This window comes from Sus scrofa, chromosome 1, assembly GCF_000003025.6.
Source record: "Sus scrofa isolate TJ Tabasco breed Duroc chromosome 1, Sscrofa11.1, whole genome shotgun sequence".
NCBI lineage: Eukaryota > Metazoa > Chordata > Mammalia > Artiodactyla > Suidae > Sus > Sus scrofa.
Window position 1 is genome coordinate 194,177,185 of NC_010443.5, and position 27,345 is coordinate 194,204,529.

Below are 27,345 nucleotides of genomic sequence, written 5' to 3' on the forward strand. Positions count from 1 at the left end.
CATATATATTAATTCCCACTGCATATGTCATGGAGACTGTATACCAAATTACTTGAAGTGGTTATCTGTGAGTGATGGAATTATAGATTATTTTCTTTTTATTATCTATATTGAATTTTTAAATTATATTTCAAATTCCTTGAAAAGTATGAATAAATATAATAAATGCCTATGAATTATCAAATTTTAACATTTGACATTTGGTTCATAATTTTTTAAAAAATAAAACAAATAGTGTTTGAACCTTTTGTCTTTCCCTCTTCAATTCCATTCCTCCTTTCCCAGAGGAAAAAGCCAAAATCCTAAATTAAGTTTTCATCATGCATATTACTCTACAATAACTACAAATAGGGTACACTATATTAACAGAAATAATATAATCTTATTTTGCATGTTTGAAATTTTATACAAATTAGTTATTTTCTTATTTTTCTAAAATAAGCATGTGTTTCCCATATAATGTTATTTTTTTCTTTTTAGAACCACACCTGCAGCATATGGAAGTTCCCAGGCCAGGGGTCAAATTAGAGCTGCAGCTGCAGGCCTATACCACAGCCACAGCAATGCAGGATCCAAGCCTCATCTGTGACCTACACTACAGCTCATGGTAACACAGGATCCTTAACCCACTGAGTTAGGCCACCTGCATCCTCACAGAGACAGCGTCCTCATAGAGACAGCGAACTGGAGGTTCTAGGATTATTAGACAAGGGGCCTCAAAAATAGGGAGATTTGACAAAGTTTAGTGGGTTCATTTTCAAGAAGCTACTTCAGGAATTTCTTGTGGTGCAGCAGGTTAAGGATCCAGTGTTGTCACTTCAGCAGCTTAGGTCGCTGCTATGACTCGGGTTCAATCCCTGGCCCAGAAATTTCCACATGCCACTGGTGAGACCAAAAAAAAAAAAAAAAAATTTTTTTTACTCCAGAAGCTTCCTATTCTCTCTTCTGCCAGAGTAAATTAACAATAAAAATTTTACCACAGCAGGTTCTATTCTGACTGGTACTAAGACCATGGATAGTTCAGGATATCATGATAATTCAGCATCCAATTTTCAATTCAAGAATAATACAAGTGGCAAAAGATCTGCTATATATTTTCCACCTAACAAGATTTCCAGAGGGTCTTATTTCTGGAAGAAGCTCTAGCATCAAGTCACAATTATTGAATTACACTTATTTCATACTGTGGTAATTAGAACAGAAATAATTTTTCTGCCATTAGACTACTTACATGAAAGTGCAGTATAATTGTCCAGATCAGGCCAAGAATAATGGATGGATTTCCATCTATAATATCAGTAACGTGAATATTTATTAGCTTGATCTGGAAAAGAAGACATGCAGGTCAGAAGGAGAAAATATTTCCTAGCACTTATCTTCCCAATGAATTTTCATGTGAATTTCATACTCACTGATCGGTTTTTTAGGAATGTCAGGGCATGTTCTATATTGATCCGACACTGGAATGTATTAGATCCTTTATCTCGAGGCTGTCAAATTCAAGCAAAATGTATTACTCAGAAATATGAGTTTTTTAAACCCACAAAACTTTCTGATGTTGTTTTAAAAGCTTACCAACTGTTCTCCCGAGAGTACTTCAAGCAGGTCCAGGAGGACGTGCCCCTTTTTAATGTCTGTGAACAGGTCTGATATAACTGAAGGAGGATCGTGCTGCAAAAGGTCACAAGAAAAGTCAGCACTGAAACGTTGATCCAAAAACACTTTAAGACTCTCAGAACTGTGCTTCTGTGTTTTTGCAAAAGCTAAGATTCGATAGTGATTTTCTTCTTAATTAACAGAATGATAGAGAACACACAAGTTCCATATCAGACCAGGATAAGGAAAGGAGGGAACTCAGGCTATTTCACAACAAATTTCCAGTAACACAACACACTTTGAGTTTTCACTGAGAGTTTAAAACCTGTGCAGGAGAAGCGGCTTTCAAACCATTCAGAATCAGCCAATAGTGAACAAACCATTTGGGGAGGTGATTACATTTCCGGAGGAACCTGTTTATGAATTCCGAGCATTGTGCTGGGACAGATAGCCTGTAAGAAGAGGCTGTTTTATGTTGTATCTAGGTTATTCCAGGCAACTGGCATAGCTGAGAGGCAGGATGGCACAGAGATTAAGATCAAGGCCTCTGGGTCCAGACTGCCTGGGTTTGGATCCCAGCACTATCACTTATAAGCTGTGTGACCTCAGAGAAGTCACTCACCTTCTCTGTACCTTAGTTTCCTTGTTCTTTAAACAGGAACAGTACTACCTATCTCATGGGATGTTGTGATGTCACTGAAAGGTAATGGATGGTCAGTACATCTGAAGAACCTACCACACCGTCTAATACAATACTCAGTATATATGACAATACAATTTCATTTGATAAAAGTGATGTTGCTGCCTTAAATATTTTTATGGCACTGTCTCCCATATCCTTAACAAAAAAGTGCCTCCTTTTTGTGTTGGGAAAGAGTAATAAATACATCGAAATAAGACAGTGACATTGAGCACATTCTTTCAACCTTTTACACGTCACCAGGGCCATGTGGGGGGAACCCAAACCGACGGAGCAGGAGGAATCACTGAAATATATTTACAGTTTGATTTGCTCTCTTTTTTCTCACCTTTGCCAACTGTGAGTTTATCCAGCAGGTGAAGGTTTTCTTCTGGGTGTCTTCCTGTTCAGCTATTTTAAAAAGACAACAGCAATTATAAAATGCAAAGCCTCAGAAACTGTTTGAACAAATCAAAGCTTCAAAGGTCTGTCACTCTGGGTGTGTGTGCATGTTTCACAATCTTATAAATTTTCAAGGACTTCATGTACATTTCAGATGTTTGTCCAAGAAATGTTTTGGAAATAGTATGTTAATATGAGATTTTTTTTTCAATTAATTTTTTATGGCCACATACATGGCCTATAAAAGTTCCCAGGACAGAGACTGAATCCCAGCCACAGCTGCAACCTTTAACCCACTGTGCTGCCAGCGAGAGATCAAGGTAGGTTCCTCTGCAGAGACCCAAGCTGCTGCAGTCAGGTTCTTAACCCACTGCACCACAGTGGGAACTCCATGTGAGATATTTCTTAAAGCTACAGGTTAGTGGCAAGAGATAATGGTTTTTAATACTTTTTACAAACAAAAGAATTCAGTCCCCACATGGCCTTGATAGTGCTATACAAGGACTTGTGAGGGAGAAAAAGACTTCCTAATCCAAAGAATTTGCAGTCCAAGCCAACACCACGTGGTATTTAAGATAAACCCAGAACATCTGAAAACATTTTACAAGGCTCATAAAATCATGTCAGTTTAGTCTTGACATTTATCATGAGTATTTATTACAGAGAATATATTGGCAGTGAATTAACTGTAAATTAGCTGCAATGAGAGTCAGAGAGACCTGGGTTCAAATGTTGCCTCTGCTACTGAGGAGCTGTGTGACGTGGAGCAGGTTCGTCATGAAATAAGGTAAGGGGCACTAACCTCTAGAGACCGTTACTGATGCACTTAAAGTGAACAGACCCTGACACTGAGCCAACACAGGAGAAGTGCTGGCTGTCACTCTTACTAAGCAGGCAGGAGACCAGAGAACAATCAGACTACTTGGGGTTGGGGGATGCCTTCCTTCCCAGGGCAGGAGAGAGCCCCAGACACCAGGCTTCCCCTGCCTTCCACCCCTCAGCTGCCACAGACATGCTCAACCCTGAGGCCAGGGGTGACACTGCACTCAGCGACTGTCTTTCCATTTCCCCAGATCTCTACATTCCACCGGACAGGGCTGAGAGCAAGCCGAAACACACACCCCGAACCATGCCTAACATGACACCTCACAGCCTTGACACCACCATCTACTGTGAGCTTATCAGATTGCGTCTCTCTATGCCTTCATCCCTGCTTATGTCCTAAACACACACACACACACACACACACACACACACACACACACACACATTCACTCATACTCAGGTTCCCTCAGTTCTCCCACTCTAATTTCCATAAGACCATGCACATCCCCAAATTTTTCTCATCTCCCACTTCTCCTTAACTCCTGAAACCCCTGACCGATGCTGAAATCCATAGTACACCATCAACAAAATCCCCTCACAACCCTCTTGGCCTTTCTGCTCTCTCTCAAATACACTCCTGATTCTTAGCAATATCAAAAATGCACACTGATGAACCTTCCAACCTTCTGGCCTCTTTACCTCCTGAATTTTTCTCCAACAGACACGTCTTCTGCCCTGCCTGAACTACTCACTGTCATGGTTATACCTTGACCTCATCACCAGTAACTACATCTCCTCATAAACTCCAGTTCATGCATCCCCATCTCTGAGCATCATCCTTTATCTTTTCAGTCAGTTCTCACTAGTGTCTCAATTCCAACAATCCTTGGAGCCCATCAGCAATGCCAAGCCATTGATTCTGCCAGCTTTATACTGTTCCTCGCCCCCTTGTTCTCCTTGCTTTCATCCTTACCCACTGTAAATTCGACCATCAGTTATTACAGACACTCCTTTGGGCCTCTCATTCTGTTGTTCATGCCTCATCACTGCTCTCTGCTCACTCATACCTGCGCACCTGCTGCTCAGTGTGGCTGGAAGAAAACCTATAACTGTGCTGGCTGGACTCATCATGACCCCCAAGTGGGCCCTCAATACTGCCTGGCAGTCATACTACTCAAGTTCCCCTAACAGCAATTTCAAATCTTCTTCTTCTTTCTCAAACCTCCTCTCCCACCCTCACTCTCAGCTGAGACTTTGCTTCCCTGGGGACGCTTACGGAATCATCTGCTCCCTTGTCTAACAACCTATCAAAGTGTGCCTCCAGCCTGTCAACATGTGTGAGCCAGCTCTGCTCAGACCCGAAGCCAATCCCTTCCTTTACTCATTCACCAGATCTCATCTCTGAAGCTACTCAAGGATATTTTGTTCCTTTTGCTCCTGTATCTCCTCTTTTCCCACCCCTCTCTTGGACCATTCCCATCAGTATTGATCCATGCTGTTAATTCATTCACCCATCTAAAAACAAACAAACAAAAAGGAAACCTTCCCACATTGCTGGTGGCAATGTAAATTGTGCAGCCGCAATGGAAAACAATATACAGTTTCCTTAAAAAACTTGAAGTAGTGTTATTCATCCCACTCCTGGGTATATATTGGGCAAAAACCATAATTTGAAAAGACACATGCACTCCAATGTTCATACCAGCACTATTTACAATAGCCAAGATGTAGAAGCCACCTAAATAAATGTCCGTCAATAGGTGAATGGATAAAGATGTGATACACACACACACACACACACACACACACACACACAATGAAATGTTATTCAGCCAGAAAAAAAGAATGAAATAATGCCATTTGCAGCAACATAGATGGACCCATAGATCATCATACTAAGTGAATTAAGCCAGACAAAGACAAATACCATATGATATCACTTATACGTGGAATCTAAAAAAAGACACAAATGAACTTACAAAACCGAAATAGACCTTCAGACATAAAAAACAAACTTGTAGTTACTAAAGGGGAAAGGGGGGGAGAGACAAATTACAAGTTTGGGATTAATAGATACACAGTACTAAAATAAACAAGGACCTACTATATAGCATAGGGAACTAACTCTATTCAATATTTTGTAATAACCCATAGAGGCAAAGAATCTGAAAAGGAATTTATACACACACACACACACGTATATAACAGAATCACTTTGTTGTGTACCCAAAACTAACACAACATTGTAAATCGATTAAAATCAAAACACCAGCAATCCTCTTTGACTGCATCTCCCCATCAGGTACAGTTTCCTTTGTCTGCTGCCTATTGTGGCAAAACTCCTTGGACAGAGCTGTCTGTGTTCACTGTCTCTAGGTCCCTTCCTCCTTCTCTCTTAACTGAACCCACACCCATCAGGCCCTCACCATTCCACCCAAACTGCCTTCTCATCAAGGTTACCCGAACCGAGGTCCGTCCATGACTGCCCCCCTCCGCCACTAAAACCAACAATGGATTCTCACTCTTCATCTTTCAGGAGCCATCAGTAGCATTTGATACAGATGATCGCTCTGCTCCTGCTTCCAGGCCCCAACACTCTCCATTTTCCTCCTACATCACACATGGGCTGGTCTCCTTCTCTCACACAAAATACAATGCCTCAGGAAATCCTCCCAGGTCCACCTTCAAAATAAATTCAGGATACAACCACTTCTCAGCACCTCCACTCACTGCCCTGGTTCAGGAACCTCCACCGCACCTGGATTAGAGCAATTTATTCCTAACAGGTCTCCTTCCACCCTTGCCCTCCAGGTACATTCTCAACACAGAAGCAAGAGTGGTTCTGCTACAATGTTAGCTGAGATTGAGGAAACCCCTTTGCTCAGGCCCTGCAAGGCTCCTAACTTCACCCCTTAAAGTGGCTCTAAGTCCCACACCATCTGCCCCCAGCCCCACCTCACCATCTTCCCCTTGCTCATTCCCCATTCCAACCACTCTGGCCTCCATGATTTTTTCAGACAATGCAGACACATTCCCCACCTCAGGGCTTTGCACCAGGTGTCCTTTCCTCCAGGAAGGCTCCTAAGGCAGGTAACTCGCTTACCTCCAGAGCTTGGCTCCAGTGGCACCAGCTGTAAGGTCTATCCAGACCATCCTATTTAACAATGTAACGACCCCATTTTCACTCTCGTCCTGCTTGATTTTTTCTATAGTATTCATCACCTTTAACACTATATATATATAGCAGATTTATTATTTAATGGCTTGCTCTCCTCCCAATAGAATGGAAGCACCACACAAGCAAGATGCTTCATCTATGATATATTCCAGGGCCTAGAAGAGTCTGGCCCAGAGTAGGCTCTAAATAAATACTTCCTATAACAGTAGGAATAACAATAATTTTGCTAATTATTATTACTGTTATATTTTATTTACTATACTGAGAAGGCCAAATCTACCTTTATATGTTTACATTCCTTCTTTTAAAACTTGTCTGTTCTCAGAGTTCCCGTTGTGGCTCAGTGGTTAACAAATCCAACTAGGAACCATGAGGTTGAGGGTCGATCCCTAGCCTCGCTCGGCAGGTTAAGGATTTGGCATTGCCGTGAGCTGTGGTGTAGGTCGAAAATGCGGCTCCGATCTCACATTGCTGTGGCTGTGACATAGGCCACCGGCTACAGCTCCGATTCAACCCCTAGCCTGGGAACCTCCATGTGCCGCAGGTTCAGCCCTAAAAAACCAAAAAAAAAAAAAAAAAAAAAAAAAAAACCTTGTCTGTTTTATCTTCTAATTCATTTTTCCATTTGACTTTTCCCATTCTCCCTTATTAATCCCTAACACGGCAGAACTGAAATTGTTGGCATGGCGTCTTTTCAGTTCTTGAAAATCTTTTAATCTGATGGGAATTCACATTGAGAAAATGAAGAGAATCTTGGGGTGCCCATTGTGGCTCACTGGAAACGTATCCGACTAGTATCCATGAGGATGCGGGTTCAATCCCTGGCCTCACTCAGTGGCTTAAGAATCTGGCATTGCTGAGAACTGTGGTGTAGGTCACAGACTCAGCTTGGATCTCGTGTTGCTGTGGTGTAGGTCGGCAGCTGCAGCTCCTATTAGATCCCTAGCCTGGGAACTTGCATGTGCTGCAGGTGCAGCCCTAAAAAAAGCAAAAAGAAAGGAAGGAAGGAAGAAAGAAAGAAAATGAAGAGAATCTGAGTACATGGAATTTTTGGGTGTTTACTGATTAGAGATTAAAGATGCACTTAACCTCATCAGATTTTTTTCTTTAATTTCTTTAATCCATTTCATTTTTTTCTGTATTACCAGCTTAAATTAGTAATAGCCCAATGATTTTACACAGTAAAAGGTGCTCAATAAGTGTCAGCCGAACTGAATTGAGTTCTGACAAGTCAACCAGATAGCTTACGCTTTTGAGAACTATTTCTGTTTTATACAAATTCCACTTAAAAGAATTATAAAGAACAGTGATTTTGTCCTATAATTTGAAACATCACTAAACCTTCTGGAATCTTTGAGCTACATTTTCAGTGTTTGTCTACCTAGTATCAGTAGATGATAAGACAATAGATTTTAAACATGTTACCAAAAAATATGTTGAAGGCTAACTTTAGTTTCTCAATAGAAAAAACTACATAACAAGGTTTTATGATTCTAGGATCAAGTCACGTGCACGCAAAGTACATTAATCAAGGCCATGTGTAAAAGTGGGGACTTATTCATTATTACAACAATGAAGCAGAAATTCAAAACAAAAAGCAAACAACAACAAAAAGAGGACTCTCTTCCTTTTCTTTAAAGCACTAAGGGGCTTTTTCCCCCCTAGGTGATAAAGTAGAAAGCAGAAACTAACCAGAATTACTACCAGATCCAGAAAAGAAGAGTCTGCACTAACTTTAGGGTCGCTACAGTAGGAGAAAGAAATAACCAGAGAGGGGGTGACATGCTGGCACAAAAAGGAGTGTAAAAGAGCAGGAGCATTGTGTGCCTTAGGAGTCAGAGGATCCCAGTCCACCTGGAAACCTCAGCCATTCTGAACCATGTGCAAGAAAGATGAGGGGACCACATGATCATTTCCATGTGGTTTTGGACCAATGGGGCCTTGGTCCTGAGCAAACTGAGGACTCTGGCCTTTTCAAGTCTGAGAAAACAGGCAATACATTGGGTCTCTAACTGGACACTCCACACTCACACAGCAAATATGATTTGAGGTTGTCCCCCTCACAGGGACAGACACATACATTTTAACTAATCAAAACTTTCCAGTGAAAACCTTGCACTATCCCGGTCCTAATTTGATCAAAATCTAATAGAAACAAGGGAAAAACAATAAGAGGAGCAGTCAGAATAAATCCACCCAAATCCCCCACTCCCTTGTTAGCAAATGTTTTAAAAAAGAAACTTCATAGCTTTTAACTAACCATTGTCCAAACTTACAGAACACCTGGTCTTCCTGGCAATCAGAATCCTTCAAAAGCAACAAGGAAGCTTTTGCTAACAGCAAACAAAGATGTCTCAGGTACAATGAAACACATTTCTAGCCCCTCAATTAAATGGTTTTGTCTATGTCATTTCATTTATTCCCCTGACAATCTTTTCTCACATTTTCAGACTGTGCTATCCCTGAAAAGTGGTCTTAATTCAACAGGAAACAGAGCCAAAGAGTTCACCCTAAGGCAGGATAAGTAATCTTTTGTTCTTTTCAAAGGCCGACCCATTGAGGAAAAAATAATTGAGAGCCCCGTGCTTTAAAGCAACTTAATTTGAGTGGGTGAGTTTTTTTTTTTTTATATTGGGTTTTATTTTTTAATTTTCAGAGTAACTTTCTAATAAAATAATGAAACTCTTCTCAAAATGGCATGAAGAGAATAGGACCTTTTGATCAGCAAATGTTATCAAAAAAAGACAAAAATAGAAAGAGAATAATAAAAGCTATCTTAATAATGACTTTCTTAAAATGCCAAGGAATTGAGAAGGAGAAATTTTGTATCCTGATTTTTTAAGGCATATAATAAATATATACAGGAAGCTATATTAAATAAATATATCTAATAATAAAAATGAAATAACAAATAAATGCAGGAAAATGTAGCCAGTGAATTTCATTCAGATCTATATTGGTAGCCCTGATTATCATTCTTAGAAAATATCTGCCTAAATTTAAGAAAGGTGAAGAAGGAAAAGATTTTTCTCTCGGTGTCATTCACATAAAAATACATTTAACCCCTGAGGTTTTTCTTATTCAAACTCTCTTTTGTGAGCTGGCAACTCACATCCTCAGCTGGAAGGGAACTTTAATGAAAACAAACTGAGTTAAGCTCAATTAAAGAGGATAGATAGTAAGTTCTTTATAAAGCTCATTATAAAACTACCATGGCTGTTGGGTCTCAACAAGGTTCAGTTTCACAAAGTTCACCTGAAATGTTGACCTTAGCTGTCTTCCCCACCACCGCAGTAAGGGCTCAAAAAGGGTTACTCAGGCATGGGAACCCCTAAATTACACCTTCACTTAAAAACAGAGCAATGCATTATTACAACATGGCTTCTCCAGTAATGTTCCCTACTGCATGTGCCCACTCAGGAAGCTGTGCAACCTTCTTCAAGCAGGATCTTCCCTCCTTCCCTTTCTACTGCTGGGTTATCGATAACAGGTTTACTGCCCCCAGCTCCAGATTATAGGGATTTTTCGCTCTCCTCATTAAAATCTTCTGATCACTCTCTAATCCCTTAATGAATAAATTATAAATTCTTAGCCTAACATTCTAGGTCATTCATAGTTTGACTCCAGTCGACTTTTTCCTGACTCATCTCCCGTGATTTCTCCACTCATATTCTACTTCTCTAGCCAAACTAGAACTTGCACTTTTCTCTGAGTGGCCATGCTCTGCACTGTGTACCCTCTGGACCAGTCAATCCTCCCGTATCCCTCTGCACTCTCAGAAACCCCAGCATCAGCACAATGCACCAGACGGGCACATAATAGACATTTTTTAAAATAAGATGCATTCTGGTGTTCCTATCTTGGCTCAGTGGAAACGAATCTGACTGGGATCCATGAGGACACACATTCGAACTCTGGCCTCGCTCAGTGGGTTAAGGATCTGGTGTTGCCGAGAGCTGTGGTCACAGATGCAGCTCTGGTATTGCTGTGGCTGTGGCGTAGGCTGGCAGCTGCAGCTCTGATTTGATCCCAGCCCGGGAATCTCCATATGCGCTGGGTTCAGCCCTAAAAAAAAAAAAAATAAATGTTGCATCCTGTTCGATTTGCCTCCTTTGTGAAAGAAAAAAACAATCTCTTCTGGCTCTGGCCTACCATATATACTTTGTTGGATATTTTCTTTTCATTATTACTGTTATAGAGTATTATATAATCTTAATAAAACTTTTTTTCCCAACATTAATAGAATTAAAGTTAACCTTGGAGTTTCCATTGTGGCTCAGCCAGTAAGTATCCACGAGGATGCAGGTTCGATCCCTGGCCTTGCTCAGTGGGTTAAGGATCCGGTGTTGCTGTGAGCTGTGAAACAGGTCACATATGAAGCTTGATCTGATGTTGCTGTGGCTGTGGTGTAGACTGGCAGCTGTAGCTCCAATTCAGTAACTAGCCTGGGAACTTCCATATGCCACACATGCAGCCCTAAAAAAGGCAAAGAAAAGAAAAAAATCTTAACTTTCCCCAAACTCCCCATTTTTCTTCCTCAGAGACTACATTAATTAACAATTCCCTGTTCATCTTTCTAGATTAATCAGGCAAAGAACATAAATTTTAAAGGGAAAAAATTTGTTTGGGTGGCCCCTAAGCTCCTAGAATAACATTTCACAAGTAGAAGGCACTCAGTCTGTATTTGTCAAATGAATGCATGTTTGTAAATTAAATTAATACGCATGATATAGTTCTACCTTTTAAGATGATAATTTAAAAAGCAGAGTTTAAGTACACTAAAGTTTAAAAGCATCTATTAAATGTAAGATTTTTTTTATTAAAGTTGTGCCAATTTCTGCTGCACAGCAAAGTGACTCAGTCATATACATATGTGTGTCCATATATACACAGCTTTCTTTTTTTATATTATTTTCCATCATGTGGTCTATTCCAGGAGATTGGATATAGTTCCCTGTGTGATACATTAGGACCTTATTATTTATCCATTCTAAACCATAATTTTTTTTTTTTTTTGCTTTTTTAGGGCTGCACCCACAGCATATGGACCTTCCCAGGCTAGGAGTTGAATCAGAGCTACAGCTGCCAGCCTACACCACAGCCACAGCAATGCTAGATCCATCCACATCTGCAACCTAAACCAAAGCTCACGGCAACACTGGATCCTCAACCCACTGATAGAGGCCAGGGATCAAACCCGCATCCTCATGGATATTAGTCATTTCCACTGCACCAGAATTGGAACTCCCCATAAGAAATTTTTTAAAAGGAGACTATAAATCTTCCATGTTGCCACAAAGGTAGATTACATCTAGCTAGTGAAAAGAACAAAGTAGATACATATGTGCCAATGTGGGTATACTCTTGGGTGAAAAAGAGCAAGTTACAGAGCTCCCATCATGGCACAGCAGAAACGAATCTGACCAGTAACCATGAGGTTGCAGGTTCCATCCCTGGCCTCACTCAGTGAGTTAAGGATCTGGCATTGCCGTGAGCTGTGGTGTAGGTCACAGACACAGCTCAGATCCTGTGTTGCTGTGGCTGTGGTGTAGGCCTGCAGCTGCAGCTCTGATTTGACCCCTAGCCTGAGAACATCCGTATGTCACAGGAGCGGTGCTAAAAAAAAGCAAAAAAAAAAAAAAATTAAAAAGAGCAAGTTACAAAGTAGCACGTTTTATCATCATTCTATCTGTATTTTTATAGAAAGACAGGAAGGATAGCTACATGATCACCCAACAGTTTGTTTCTATGTTTTGGTTATTACCACTTGCTGCTCATGTACTACAGTCATGTACCTGCATGTGGTTTCTCTCCTATTCAATGTAGGAACCTTAAAATTAAACCTTTATGCTTTTGTATATTTGCTTCCCCTTACCTCAGTGGCATGTAGAAAAGAGGGACTCAATAAATTTTGCTGATTGAAACATTTAGTAAGTATTGAGACTCTAACTGCATGGAGAGGAATTTACTGGCAAGAGTTACTAGGCCTATGTCTTATCCTAAATCCTTGTTTTAAAAACCCCACAGCAATTTCTTTCTTCCACTAAGAAAATGTCTGTGACCCTGTTGCTGTCCCCTGAAATAGTGCCCCAACTCCCTGTTAGCTGGGAGAGACATGGTGAGGATATTTAAACTCAGACAATAATGCAACACATTTTAGCCGTCCATTTCAACAGCCATCCCAAAGAACCATAACCAAGCTGATATCCAACAGAAAGGAAACTAAAAATAATAAGGCCACTTCTACTGTTTCTCATGGAGATGATAACAAACAGAAATCAATGAAGAAACAAAGTAAGGCATAAAAACACACAAGCATGCTCAATCACAACAAGACAAGCCTAAAATATCTTAACTATAAACAGGAAAAGGCCTGTTACTGAACTACCAAAGGGGAGACTGTTAACTAACAGAGAAAGCAGGGGGACAATTTATAACATTTTCTTGCAACCAACCATAAGCCAAACAAATAAGAAAGTGAGAAAGATAAACAGTACCAAGACTGAGATCTCACTTGCTATAGCAGAAAAGAGAGTTGAGAAGGTGAGTCCTCGCTAAAGTACCTCATAAGCAGAGTATGCAACCACAGTAAAATTCTTTTACTTCACAGTATTTTCTCCCAGGAGAATCGATACGTTGCCACTACGGAAAAAACAGCTCTTGTCTGTCAAACTCAGCATCCCAGGACTGAAACCACACCACACCACCTCCTCCTACTTCTCCCCTAACCTGTCCTTGTCTGTGTTTTCACCTCATGAATCTGACACCACCATCCGTTACCAGCCCTGAGTTATCCTGACAAATCTGCCTCCACAAAGTCAGGCATGCACTTCTTTTTCCACATCTCACAGCCCCCTGTCCACCAGCTCTGGCCTGGACCACTTCCAGGTCCAACCAGGTCTATTCCACTCCCCTCAGTCTATTCTCCACTTCAGCCAGTAAATCTGACCACAGCCACCCTTTGATGACTTCTCTCTGCTCTGAGGACCAAAAGCAAAACAGCCTCAGGACCCTGAACGGTCCATCCCGGAGCATCTGCCCACATCACTCTTCCCTGTGCCCAGGGCTCCAGCCACGCTGCCTTCCTTCAGAGCCTGCGCAAGCTCTCTTCCCTCCTGCCACGGTCATCTGCACCACCCTGCCCTGCCCCCTTCACCTGCTTAACACCTACTTACATTTGGGGCTCCCTCAGTTGTTGGATCCGAAGAAAACCTAAGTCAATCTATCTTCCCCCACCCCTCAGCACTGCCCTCAACTTATCACCACTGACAAGGTTAAGAACCCTGGCTCTAGAGCCAGGCTAAGTTCAACCCCATATCTGCCACCTACTAGCTGTGTGCCTCAGTCTTCTCGTTTTTAAAATAGGGATAACAGTACCTACTTCACAGAGTTGTTCAGAGGATTAAGTACTTGTACTGATGGTCAGCCGAGAATCCAAAAGTCAAATCAAGCCCACCACCTATTTTTGTAAATAAAGTTTTTGCAGAACACCAACACACTCACTTGTACACATGTTGTCTGTAGTGACATTCATGCTAAAATTGCAAGTTGAGTAGTTGCCACAGAGACCACATGGACCTCAAAGCTAAAATATTTACCATCTGGTCCTTTACAAAAAAAGTTCACCAATCCTTGGCATAGATTAAGCTTGATCTACACAAATGAATATTAGCTACAACATGGATGAATGTTAAAATCATTATGCTAAGTGAAAGAAGCCAGCCACAAAATACCACATATTATATGATTCCATTTCTATGAAATGTCCAGAATATATCAGTGGTTACCTGGGGCCAAGGATGGGGAGGGGCGGAAAGTTTTAGAATTGGAGCAAAAGTGTATTAGGGTTTCCTTCCTGGCATGGGGAGGTGATAAAAATGTTCTAAAATTAAATGTGATGGTTGCACAATTCTGTGAGCATGCTAAAATGACTGAAGCGTACGCTTTAAATGGGTGAGTTGCACAGTATGAATCACACTTTGAATTCTATCTCAATAAAACTGTTTCCAAAAAACTGCTAGCAAATATCTGTGAGCTGACTTGACTACCACCTGCATCCTCGTTAGCCAGGAGAGCACGGAGGTGGACACAGACAGCTCTGATTTTGCTCCTCACTTTGGCCGGCAAGCACCTACTGCTGTGCGTTTCACGACGTACGGCTATACCGATAAAGTATCTTTTGAGTGAATGTTTATTTGTCTGGGGGAGGAGCGAGCAAGCAAGCCAGGGAGCAAGCAAGGCTCTGTTGGTGTTTTTCCCCAGTCAACCCAGAGGGTTGAGAACTTTGTTGGGAAAATCTATGACACACAGCAAAGAATTTCTGCTTTGGGCCTTAGTGTGTGGGATCCAGCAAGTTCATGTTGCTGCATGAGGCCACCACACCCTTATGCAAACACCTGAGATCTTCACACTGAGGCTTTTGTTTCCAGCCAGGTGGAACATAGCTCCTGGCCCTCTGAGGAGGCAAATCGTGTATTTCCAGCACATGAAAATGAGCCCGCAATAGAGACAAAATGCCTCGAATCTGAGGTGCTATCTGTCTCCCCTATTTCTCACTCTCTTCTGAGTCATCTGAGTTGCTCAATAAAAATCTGTGGAATGAATAAATCAAAGAAAGGAGTTTATTTCTTTTAGCACATATTTCTTATTCCTCACGGCCTCCTACTCACCACATGAACACTGTGAGCACTTCTCATCTGAAAATCAAGGTGTGAGCCTGCACCCTATCCACAGGCACAACAGTCCAAGCAACTTCTGGGTGCAAAAGAGCAAGGCTGCACTAAAGAGACCTGTGCTGCGACTGCAAGTCTAGGATCCTTATGCTTTTGCCCGCTGGCTCATCACTCAGGGCCACGGTTCAAGTGCAGAGACGGTTCAATCCCCAGAGACTGGTGTAGGGCTTTGCACAGCTCCCTCTGAAGATCATCTCTCTAAAGTAATTAGACTGGTTTACATGTGTGACTTATTCTTGAGACGACAAAAAGGAACAGGAAGGGCCTGACAAAAAGAGTGATGAAATCCTGAACTCTGAGACCTTAAGATAATGTAACTCAATGTTTATTTGAGCAGAGATGGGTATCCGAAGACAGACTCAGAGGGGCTCGGAAGGCTTTGCCAAAATAAGCCCTGTCCAGGAATACACAGGACTCAAGGGTAAGAAACAATGACACTATTTCATTAAAGTCCAGTGGTCACGCAGGCATTCTGTAAATGAGAAAATTGGAGCTCCCAGAAGATGATGGAGTTTTAGTCACCCATTCAAGAAGCATCCGCTGAAAGTCTACGATGTCACTGACCCTGTGCTCCAGATGTCACATGTGGTGGAGGAGAAACTCAAGTCCAGATGTGTCCTACACAAAACCCCTGTTCATCACAGTATAATTAAAAATCAGCTGAAATGCCAGATCCATGGCCCTTCTAGCTATCACCCTATTTCTCTCCTCTCCTTCCAACCCAAACATATTAGGAGAATTGTCTACACTGGCTGTCTTCTCTTCCTTACATACCACCCACTTCTCAACCTACTAAGAGCTAGCAGCCACTCCCCTTAATTCTCAGCAAGGCCACTTATATCCATGGTTAAACCCCGTCTCCAGCCTTTTAGATATCCTGAACCTTCTGATACTGTTTCCTGCCCTCTCCTTCTTGAAACACTCTCTTTCTTAGGATTGCATGTCACCATACTCACCTGGTTTTCTTCCCACTTCTCTGGGCATCCCTTTCCAGGTCCTCTTATGGGCTTGTCTTGCTCTTTCTACCTCTGGAATGTTCTGCCTAGGCCCTTCTTCTCTTTTTCTAATTCTTTTATCTATTTCAGGGGAACCAGTGTATAAATCACTTATGGAGGGTATATCCAGAGCAGGCGTTTTAGGTTTGCAGTGTTCAGAGGTGAAGCAGAAGAGGAGGAGCAAGCAAAGGCCATTGAGAAGGTGTAGCCAAGGCCATTGAAGGAAAACCAGGTGAGGGTGACGGCCTGGACACCCATAGATGATTGTGTTCCAAGGAGGGGGATGGTCAGTCGTGTTGAGTAGAGACATAGCCACAGCCCTGTGGAGTCAGTTGATGGCTCTGACACGATCCCTACCCTCAAGTGGTGGAGAGGGAGGCCTGAGAGGAGTGGGTTGAGGAGAGAAGGGGAAGTGAGGAAGTAGGGACAGTGACTTAACCAACCAGTGCTTTCAAGGAATTTTGCTGATTTCAGGTGCTGGCAGAAGGGAAATATAGGATTTTTTAAGGTAGGAGATACAACTCCATTACCTATCATGCTTTTCCTACGTATAGGTTCATTTATTCCAGGAGCCCTGTTCATTTATCTGTTCATTCATTATCCCACGAGTGATTTTAGATACCAGGGGTATATAAGCCACTGTGCTGAATGCAGGGGATAGCACATAGCATCTCTGTCCTCAAACGTATGATCTGATTATGGGGATACAGACAAGTCCACATGATGTGCTGCAGGAGGGGGTGCCACGGTGCTGCAGAAGCAGAGTAGGGACACCTCACCCAGAGGTGGGGGTCAGGGAGAGCTTCCGGATGAAGTGATTTCCAAACTTAGACTGGAAATGTGTTAGCAGATGAGCTGGCTGAAGATGGAAAGAATGCTCCAGGCAATGGTGACAGCATGTAAAAGTCGTAATAGTGGCTGAATATGGCCTATTCAAGGATGTGGGTGTGCAGCGAAGCTGAGGGTTTAGGGTTGGAAGGAGTCTGTGAAGAGATGAGGCTATAAAGGGTCATGTAAACAAAATAGGGGTTGGAATGTTTCTTAAGACCCAGGGGAAGCAACTGAATGATTCTGAGTAGGTGCTTATCAGAACTGGTGATTTAGAAATCAGCCAGGGGGCCCTTATGGGACCGAGTGTGGAGAAAGGTAGTCCAGCTGCGAGAGAACAGTGTCCTGATCTCAGAGCTGCCAAAGGAAATGGAGGGAAATGCATATCCACAGATATCTGATAGGCACAGTTTTCAGGGCTTTAAACTTTTTAATTTTATTTTCAGCTTGATTGAGGTAATTAGCAGTGCTTTTTAATGGATTGGGCATGGGAAAGTGAGGGAGAGGGAAGAATCAGAGATGACTCTTGGGCAAATGATGGATGATGGAAACCATTCACTGAAAAAAATGCAGAACAAAAAAATGCAGAACAACACTGAAAAAAATGTGGGGGAGGGAGTTGGTTAGAGGTGGAGCTTAGTTGTGGAAATGTTGAGTTTGACTCAGTGGAGGGACCTAGAAGACAGGGGCATAAACATACATGAAGCTATGGAGACAGACGCCTGGGGCTGAAGGTAAAGATTTGGAAGTGATTAGTGTATAAATCACTTATGGAGGGTATATCATGCGGACTTGTCTGTATCCCCATAATCAGATCATACGTTTGAGGACAGAGATGCTATGTGCTATCCCCTGCATTCAGCACAGTGGCTTATATACCCCTGGTATCTAAAATCACTCGTGGGATAATGAATGAACAGATAAATGAACAGGGCTCCTGGAATAAATGAACCTATACGTAGGAAAAGCATGATAGGTAATGGAGTTGTATCTCCTACCTTAAAAAATCCTATATTTCCCTTCTGCCAGCACCTGAAATCAGCAAAATTCCTTGAAAGCACTGGTTGGTTAAGTCACTGTCCCTACTTCCTCACTTCCCCTTCTCTCCTCAACCCACTCCTCTCAGGCCTCCCTCTCCACCACTTGAGGGTAGGGATCGTGTCAGAGCCATCAACTGACTCCACAGGGCTGTGGCTATGTCTCTACTCAACACGACTGACCATCCCCCTCCTTGGAACACAATCATCTATGGGTGTCCAGGCCGTCACCCTCACCTGGTTTTCCTTCAATGGCCTTGGCTACACCTTCTCAATGGCCTTTGCTTGCTCCTCCTCTTCTGCTTCACCTCTGAACACTGCAAACCTAAAACGCCTGCTCTGGATATACCCTCCATAAGTGATCTCATCCAGTCCATGGCTTTACATGTAAATTATACCAGCCACAGGCTGATGGCTCCCAAATCTGCGCCTTCTCTAGAATTCTGAATCCTGATCTCCAAACGTCTACCTGATGTCTCCATACGGATATCAAATAAACATCTTATATCTATCATCTATCATGGCAAAAATAAGTGCTTGACTTCTCCTAAAACTTGTTTATCTACCAGGGATCTTTTTTTTTTTTTTCACAGCTACATCTGCAGCATATGGAAGTTCCCAGGCTAGGGGTCGAATCAACACCACAGCCACTGCAACACCAGATCCAAGTTGCATCTGTGACCTACACCACAGCTCACCAAAACATCAGATCCCCAACCCACTGACTGAGGCCAGGGATTGAACCCACCTCCTCACAGAGGCAATGCTGGGCCCTTAACCCACTGAGTCACAACGGGAACTCCTCTACCAGTCATCTTCATTACAATAAATTACATAATAAACTGCTCAATTGTTCAAGGGCAAAAATTTAGAAATTACCCTTAATTTCTCTTTTGACTCACCCTACACATCCCCATATTCACAAATATCCTTTGAAAAAAAATCCATGGTTCTTCCTCCCATTGCTACCAGGCAGTTCTATGCTGTCTCACCTGGGTTACATCATAAGCATCCTAACTGGCCCTCCTGCTTCCCCTCCAGCTCCCAGACAATCCCCTCTCCACCCAGCAACCGCAGAGATCTTTTGGAAAATGTAAATCAGATCATCTCACTTCCCTTATTCAAAATTTCCAAAGGTTTCCCATCCACACACCTCAGCTTAGAGCTGACAAACCCCTGCCTGCCCCTGCCACAGCCCTGCCTCACCTTGTTATCCAACACCAGTCATGCCATCCTTTGCCTGCCACAATCCAGCCACACCAGGCTCCCTTTGCTCCACAAATTCACCAAGTTTATTTACATTTGAAGCTTTTCCTTGAGCCACTGACTCAGATTGGAATGCTGTTCCCAAGTTCTTTACACAGCAGCTCCACTGCATTACTTGATGGCTCCTTGCATGTCCTCTCCTCCTCTGATCACCCATCTAAAGACACCTGGGCAAGAATCGCCTAAATCCATTTGTAATATTTGCTATTTTTCTTGATTATTCCTTGTCTCTCTACCTGAAACACAAGCATCTTGGGCATATGAAGCCTGCTGTAGTTGTTCACCTCTGTACCCTCTCAGCCCAAAACAGTGCCTGAGAAAAGGTAGGGTCTCAGGAAATATATGTTGCATGAATGCATCAGTGAACAGATACACCGGTATTCATAAAAACCATAATTATGTGACGAAGCGGTTAAGTTTGAATCCACCTGTACTTCTGAAACCTTTTGTTTTGAAAATAATCAAACACCCTGAAGTCCTGCTGAGTAAACATTTAGACTGAGGCAGACCCATGGCAGAACTTGTGCCCACTATTAATAACCGTTTTCACTGAAGACAAGGTCAACAACACCCATGCTTGGAAAGATCTTACATGTTCCTCCAATTTGAGAAGGGCTGTTTGTGCCCTTCATCTTGTGACATTTCACTGCTCATGCAATAACGACTGAAAAGACCCCATGCAGTAACTACTGAAAAGAACAAGGTGTGACCACAGTGGGGGACACACACACACACACACACACACCACTACACCCCAGAGGCAGAGTGCAAGTGTGTGGCTACATTTCCACAGTTTCTTCCTATGCAAATTCAACCCATGTCGTCTCATAGACCAAGAATGACCAGGAGAGATTATTCATGCAGAAGTTCATGTTTCTCCTCCAAAGATGTACACACTGAGAATGTCAAACTTTCCCTTGCTCTAAGAAATCATTTACATCCTTTTATCTACCATTTTTACATGACTCTAAGAACACCTGGTGGCTTACAAACTTCAGTTCTCATACATATCGAGAACAATAGTTACCTTTTACCAAATTTCCCTCTTAAATGTTTTAGAAAAATGGAGCCATTTCGAGAAACCATAATCAATGCTGACATCAGATGAGGGAAGCAATCTCTTGAAGAGGCACATTTCGAACACCCTCTGATTTTCAGAGTACAGAATCACACACTAAATCCACCAAATGGTTATAAATTAAACTCTTCTATTTACTTCTTACTTCCCCATTTTCAAGGGGAAATTATTTTGAGTTTTATTTTTCCTAATATACTACTTCAAGCTCTGCATAATTCCACCCACTCCTGCCACGCACACATACACAAACTCAGAAAATCGTGTGTCTCCCACAGGGCTAATTAAAAGAGATTCTGATTTCTACAAGGAATGAATGAGATCTTTGTTAACCTACTTTAACAGGATTCTAAATGACCCTGGATTTATCTTGCCCTACTTTTCAAAATGTAACTGACCCAGAATAAAGTAAGCTTACCCCCAAACTCCTGGCAAAAACAGAACTGAAGTTCCCAGAAGACAAAGTGTATATATAACCTAAGGGGAAAAAGCCTTCCCTGAAAAGCACTGTTCACCGCAAACACCACCACTGCTTATAGAGCTAGTTTCTTTTTCATTTAATTGGGATATTTTTAAGATTATGAAGCTTTACAATATCAAAGCAAATAATCCTCCCAGAAATCACAGCAAAAGACAGTATCGTCTACTGTAATATCAGGAACTTTCTGGAAGCTTTTGTGTTGGGACAGTACCACACTGAAAGCCAGTGAAGGACTGTAGCTTGATTGTTTTCTCTGGGTCTAATAATCACCTAATCAGCCAAAAAAGACCCCAGAGATGAATGGCTTTTATGCATAATAATGAAGCAGTCTGACTTAGAGGAGCAAAAATTCTGCCTGCTAAAACACACATGTCCTTTTTCCTACTCTTCATTCCTCGTTTCCATCAAAATTCCACATTGGGGATCTGGGTGCAAAAGGGCAGAGATTCTACCCAGAACTCTTTTATTAAATCCACTCATCTTTCTCAGACTTCACAGTTTCATTCACTCACTGTAATGGGGTAGAACAAAATTTCACTAATGAGCCCCAGACACACATATATATGAGCCCCAAATATATATATGCATCTCAGTGCCTCGTGTCCAGAAATTATGTTTCCACCCTGTCTGATTTTCCCAAATACTGAACAATTTCTTCTAACTCAGGATACTTTATAGATACATAACATTTTTTATACTGAAAGAGCCACTCACTTTTTTCATTATATAGTTGTTTATTGAAAGCCTAAAACATGTCAGAAATTTCATTGGCAATAAAGATACAAGAGTTTCCTCTACAGGGCAGCTAACAGTCACTTAGCTGAGGATCTCAGATGGCTTACGAAAGCAAGTAACGTCCAAGAATGAAAGGGAGCTCCAGGAAAAGGAATAATTACAGAAGGTTCAGCAAGAAAACAAACTCCAGGGAAGTTCTTATTTGTCTCACTTGCTGATGTCATTTCACATGACACCAACAGGCAAAAGCACAGCTGGACTACATGCCTCTTGAAGGTGCTCAATCTATTCATTTTGCACTCTTTACACCAGCCCACTACATAGGGTTGGCATCCAGTATTTGCTGAGTTGCTGAATAAAATTCAACATTATAACACATAGCTATGCTTGTGATCTAATCCAATAAACACAAATAATTTTTAACGTTATTAGAAATAATACAGAAGTTGAACGCCACCCTTCAGACAGATACTCTGTAAATTATGAATCAGTTTAAATGGAGTACTAACCTAACTACAGAAACTCACATTTCACTGTTCAGCCCTCCCAAGCAGTGTCTACCCAGAAGGCAGAAAGGGCTTTTTAATCTTTTAAAATATGGCATCTACAAGATAACAGCACTAAATAAAACATATGAGCATTGTTTGAAATGACAGAGTAACTGGCTGAGCATGGTTCTACACAGGCTCAGGCAGACGGTTAACCAACCATTCACCTGCATTTTGGTAAGACTGCATGAAGGTGACCTCCTCGTGTGGTGGCAAAGGCCACAGAATACACGCTCCTTCCTAGTTCTGTATCTAACAGACGATAACATTCCGTATTTAGATGCTGTTGTTCTAAAACACTGGCCTACCTCACTTCTAAAAACAAAACAATGTGTTCCTGCTACATAAATTCAGTGTGTCATTTTACGGCCAACAAATTACTATATTTACATGTTAAAAAGAAACAACTTAGAGTTCCCGTTGTGGCCTAGCAGTTAACAAACCGACTAGTATTCATGAGGACGCAGTTTCAATCCCTGGCCTTGTTCAGTGGATTAGGATCCAGCGTTGCCATGAGCTTGGCGTAGGCTGGTGGCTACAGCTCCAATTGGACCCCTCCTAGCCTGGGAACTTCCATATGCTGCAGATGTGCCCTAAAAAGACCAAAAAGAAAAAGAAAAAGAAAAAGAAAGAAAGAAACAGCTTAGGAGTTTCTTTGGTGGTACAGTGGATTAAGGATCAGCTTTCTGCAACTACTGACTATGGCTGTGGCATGGGTTCAATCCCTGCCCCTAGAACTTCTGCATGCCGCAGGTACGGCCAAAATAAAAAAGGAAACAACTTAAATCTGAAATATATAAAGTGTTTGGGGTAGTTCAAAACTTCCATAGCTGCCATTTAAAATATCACGAGTCAGCCCCGTCAATTTCATTCATATTAATCTGACTTCCAAAAGCATTGTCTACCCATGTTAACGCTTTCGAGCTTTCCATTACTTAGGAAGTTCTCAGGAAAGAGTTTCTTTGAAAACAGGACCTTTCATCTACAACAATTTATTTTAAACATGTTGATATAAAACAGTAGTTAATGGTCTTATTATTTGATGCTATTAAAATAGTAAAAACACACTTTTTAAAAAGAAAGTTAATAATCTGGACATTACAGCTGCCACTTCTTCATCTCAAGCAGCTCAGCCTCTAACCTTGGAGTTTCTCCACCTTATTATCCATACTCAATAGCTGCAGGGTCCTACTGAGTCTTCCACCTTCATGGTTTTATATCTGTCCCATGCTTTCCTGCTCAGCGCTATAACTCTAATCCAGGCAGACAATCCCCAACACCTAGGTATCTGCAAAGCTTTCTAATCAGTCTCTCCAACTTCACTTTCTCACCCCTTTCACATCTTCCTATACCTCGAAGCCAGAATAACCTCCTAAGGCACAATTCTGACCACTGATCGTGTCCCCTCATTCTCAAGACCCAACAGCTGCTCACTGCCTAAAAGCAAAATCTTCAAACTTCTTGGACTTGAATTCAATACGCTCCAGGGTCATCATCTCAGAAATACTACTGAAAGGATTCCTCTTTTGGTCTCAATTTCCTTCCAACTTGAAAATTCTGTGGTATTATCCAACTTTACCCCTTTACTGCTTCCATAGTCACATCTATCTGACATTTCAAAGAAGTGTTCTCTGAACATACCTTTCCCAAATGAAGAGCTTAGCAGAGATATTATTTCAGACAAAATATGTAGTTGCTATTTTCTTAGGACAAAAGTGAAGGAAGCACCTACCATTTTGCCAGGTAAGAAATCCAGTGGCAAGATTTAAAGAAATTCTTTATATAAGGGAAATGTCAATAAAGCAGATACATTTTTTTCATTGACATAGAGTTGATTTACAATGTTGTGTTGATTTCTGCTGAATAGCAAAGTGATTCAGTTATACAAATATACACATTGATAAAACAATTTGTAAAGACAGCCATTTGTTTATCATTTTAATGGATTGAACTTTAAAAATGTGGGCCATCCTTAGTAGTACAAAATGCACTCTACTAAAATAAATTCCATTTTTTACGTTAATCTGCTCAAATTCATAAATGCCATTTCTTTATCATTCCCAAAACCCAACAATTTCCATGCAATTATCCCCACTAGACTAAGAACACAAATATCTCCCCATGAAAAGGGCCCTTAAAAATCCCTTCATGTTCTCATGAAGGCATGTTCTCAAAGATCACACAAATGATGAACAAAGAGAAAGGCAAAGTCCCTTGTTTACTGTTCTGCTCTATTAATTTCAGCAAAGCACTTAAGATACCTGTTTTCAAAGCATATCAACAATGATTCACCACATTGCAATGCAGACATTTTCATCTTCTGTTGAGCATATTATTCTCAGTCAAAGTATGGCATTATTTGTCTCAGAAATTATGTAAGTTTTTGGCTAAAATAAAATAGGTGTTATTGGTCAAACAGGCCTCCACCTGCCTTTTAGAAAGATTCTGAAATGTGGAGGAAAAAACGTGCTTATGAGCAGTGATCCTGAGCCTCCCATATTACATAAATTCTCTTTTCTCATGTTACTCCACGGATCACTAAGCACACGTGAATTTTGTGAAATACAAGTCTGCTTACGTAGTGTACAGAGCCACATGCTTTGAAGACTATTGCCAACAGCTTGCACTCCCATAGCAGCTAATGTATATAATATTCTCTATCAATTTTTTGACTACATAGCTGATAATCCTGCAATGAAAACCAAAGTTACCTTCAGAAATACATACAAGTTCCCTTTTTCCTTCCTTTCTTTCTCCCTCCCTGCTTCCTATTTCTTTCTCTCTTACTTTCAACAACTCAGGCTGAAAGAATCTTTACAAATCTGCTGATAACAGTACAGAACTTATCTTTGGGAAAACCATTCATTTCACAGTTAAGTCTTTAAGCTATAGTCATGGGAACTCCTTGGTTGAGGGTACCTGCTGCTGTGCACAGCTCTCACACAGTGTAAACCTGACTGCATTTTAGCATTGGTTTTCCACCTCTCCCTCTATAGCACAATGCATCCAGCACCACGTTCTTCTAAAGAGACCATCAAGGAAAATCATTCATGTTGGTATATGTGTATATCACATCTCTATAGCCAAGCAAACCACACTCATCTCCTCCTGTGAAGCAGACTGCATAACCTAGTATAATCCAAAACAGGCTAGAAGAAAACACACTTATTTATCAGTAACTTGCTAATTATTTTGGCCTACTTGTGAACCTGAGATTAATGTTACTTGAAAATGCCCATCCATATTCTGAATTAAAAACTTGCTATAATAATAAAAAATAAAGAAATAAAAATAAGAGTTTGCTGCAGATTAACTAGGATAAGGCTAAGATTTACATGCACTTTCCAGAGAAAGTTGTTGGGGAAATTCCCTCTTTCAAATTATTCTCTGAACTGTGTAAGAGTGGGTATGGTGCAGCGGAAAGAAAACTATGCTCCAGGTCAAGATCAGCTCTGCTGTTCACGATCTGTGTCACTGGGAGAGTAATCCCATCTTTCTGAGCCACAGCTTCCTTCTCTGCACCCTAAAGATAAAAATATCTCTTGTGGTGCAGCAGGTTGATTATCTGATGTGGTCACTACAGCAACTTGGGTTGCTGCTATGATGTGGGTTCAATCTCAGGCCCCAGAACTTCCACATGCCATGGGCATGGCTTATATATATACACACATACATACATATACATATACATATGTGTGTGTGTGTGTGTGTGTGCATAAGTGAGAGCCACACCAAGAAGTCTAGACTTTATCCCACATGTGAGGGGAAGCCACTGCATAGAAATGTCCAAACAAAAAACCAATGAGGAGTTCCCTGGTAGCTCAGTGGGTTAGGCATCCAGCACTGTCATTGCTGTGGCACAGGTTCAACCCCTGGCCCAGGAACCTCCACACACCACAGGTGTGGCAAAACAAACAAACAAACAAACAAACAAAAAAACTTTTCCTATCCACCATGCAGTTTCTACTCCAGATAGGTACTCCTAGACAAGAAATCTTTTGGGACAGAGAGTTTGACTATAAATATATAGAGAGAAATTACGATGCACTTATTGATCTCTGCTCTGTGTGAGGCAGAAACTGTATTTACTAAGCCCTTTGTGTGTATTATGGTTCATCTTCAAAACATAGAAACAGTATAAGCATTATTATCCATATTCTGCATATGATGAAACTGAGACTTCAAAAGACAGTCTATTATCCAAGTTTAAAGAACTAGTAAGTGGCAGAGCCATCACTAGAAATTATAAATACCTAAAAGTTTACACCTTTTGACTACTTTCATTCAATTCCACCACCACTACCACCTCTGGTAACCACAAATCTAATCTTTTTCTACAAGTTTTACATTTGGTTGGTTGGTTGTTTTTAGAGTAGAACTGACCTACCACACTGTATCAGTTCCTATTACACAACATGGAGATTAAATATTTCTATACATCTCAAAGTGATCCCCACCATAAGTCTAGTCACAACCTCTTATAAGATAAATAAGTATTAGGGATGCAAAGTACCCATGATAAATATAGTTAACACTGCTCTATGTTACATATGAAAGTTAAGAGAGTAAATCCTGGAGTTCCCGTCGTGGCACAGTGGTTAACGAATCTGACTAGGAACTATGAGGTTGCGGGTTCAGTCCCTGCCCTTGCTCAGTGGGTTAGCGATCCGGCGTTGCCGTGAGCTGTGGTGTAGGTTGCAGAGGTGGCTCAGATCCCGCGTTGCTGTGGCTCTGGTATAGGCCGGTGGCTACAGCTCCGATTCGACCCCTAGCCTGGGAACCTCCATATGCTGCAGGAGCAGCTCAAGAAATAGCAAAAAGACAAAAAAAAAAAAAAAAAGAGAGTAAATCCTAAGAGCTCTCATCATATGAATATTTTTTTCTATTTCTTTAATTTTGTTTCTATATGACATAAAGTTTACTAAACTTATTGTGATAACCATCTCATGTACATGAGTCATTATGCTA

General features: G+C 41.3%; 1 protein-coding gene across 9 annotated transcripts in view; it reads right to left on the bottom strand.

Moving 5' to 3' along the window:
- The window catches only part of SYNE2 (spectrin repeat containing nuclear envelope protein 2), a 442,988-nt gene that overhangs the window by 267,622 nt on the left and 148,021 nt on the right, over nt 1–27,345 (bottom strand). For all 9 annotated transcript variants that reach the window (XM_021074160.1, XM_005660039.3, XM_021074116.1 and 6 more), the window contains 4 exons: nt 2,625–2,686; nt 1,576–1,671; nt 1,413–1,490; nt 1,232–1,324 (listed from right to left, as the gene is read on the bottom strand). In XM_021074160.1, coding sequence (XP_020929819.1) covers nt 1,232–1,324; nt 1,413–1,490; nt 1,576–1,671; nt 2,625–2,686 — 329 coding nt within the window. The remainder of the gene's footprint in view (nt 1–1,231; nt 1,325–1,412; nt 1,491–1,575; nt 1,672–2,624; nt 2,687–27,345) is intronic.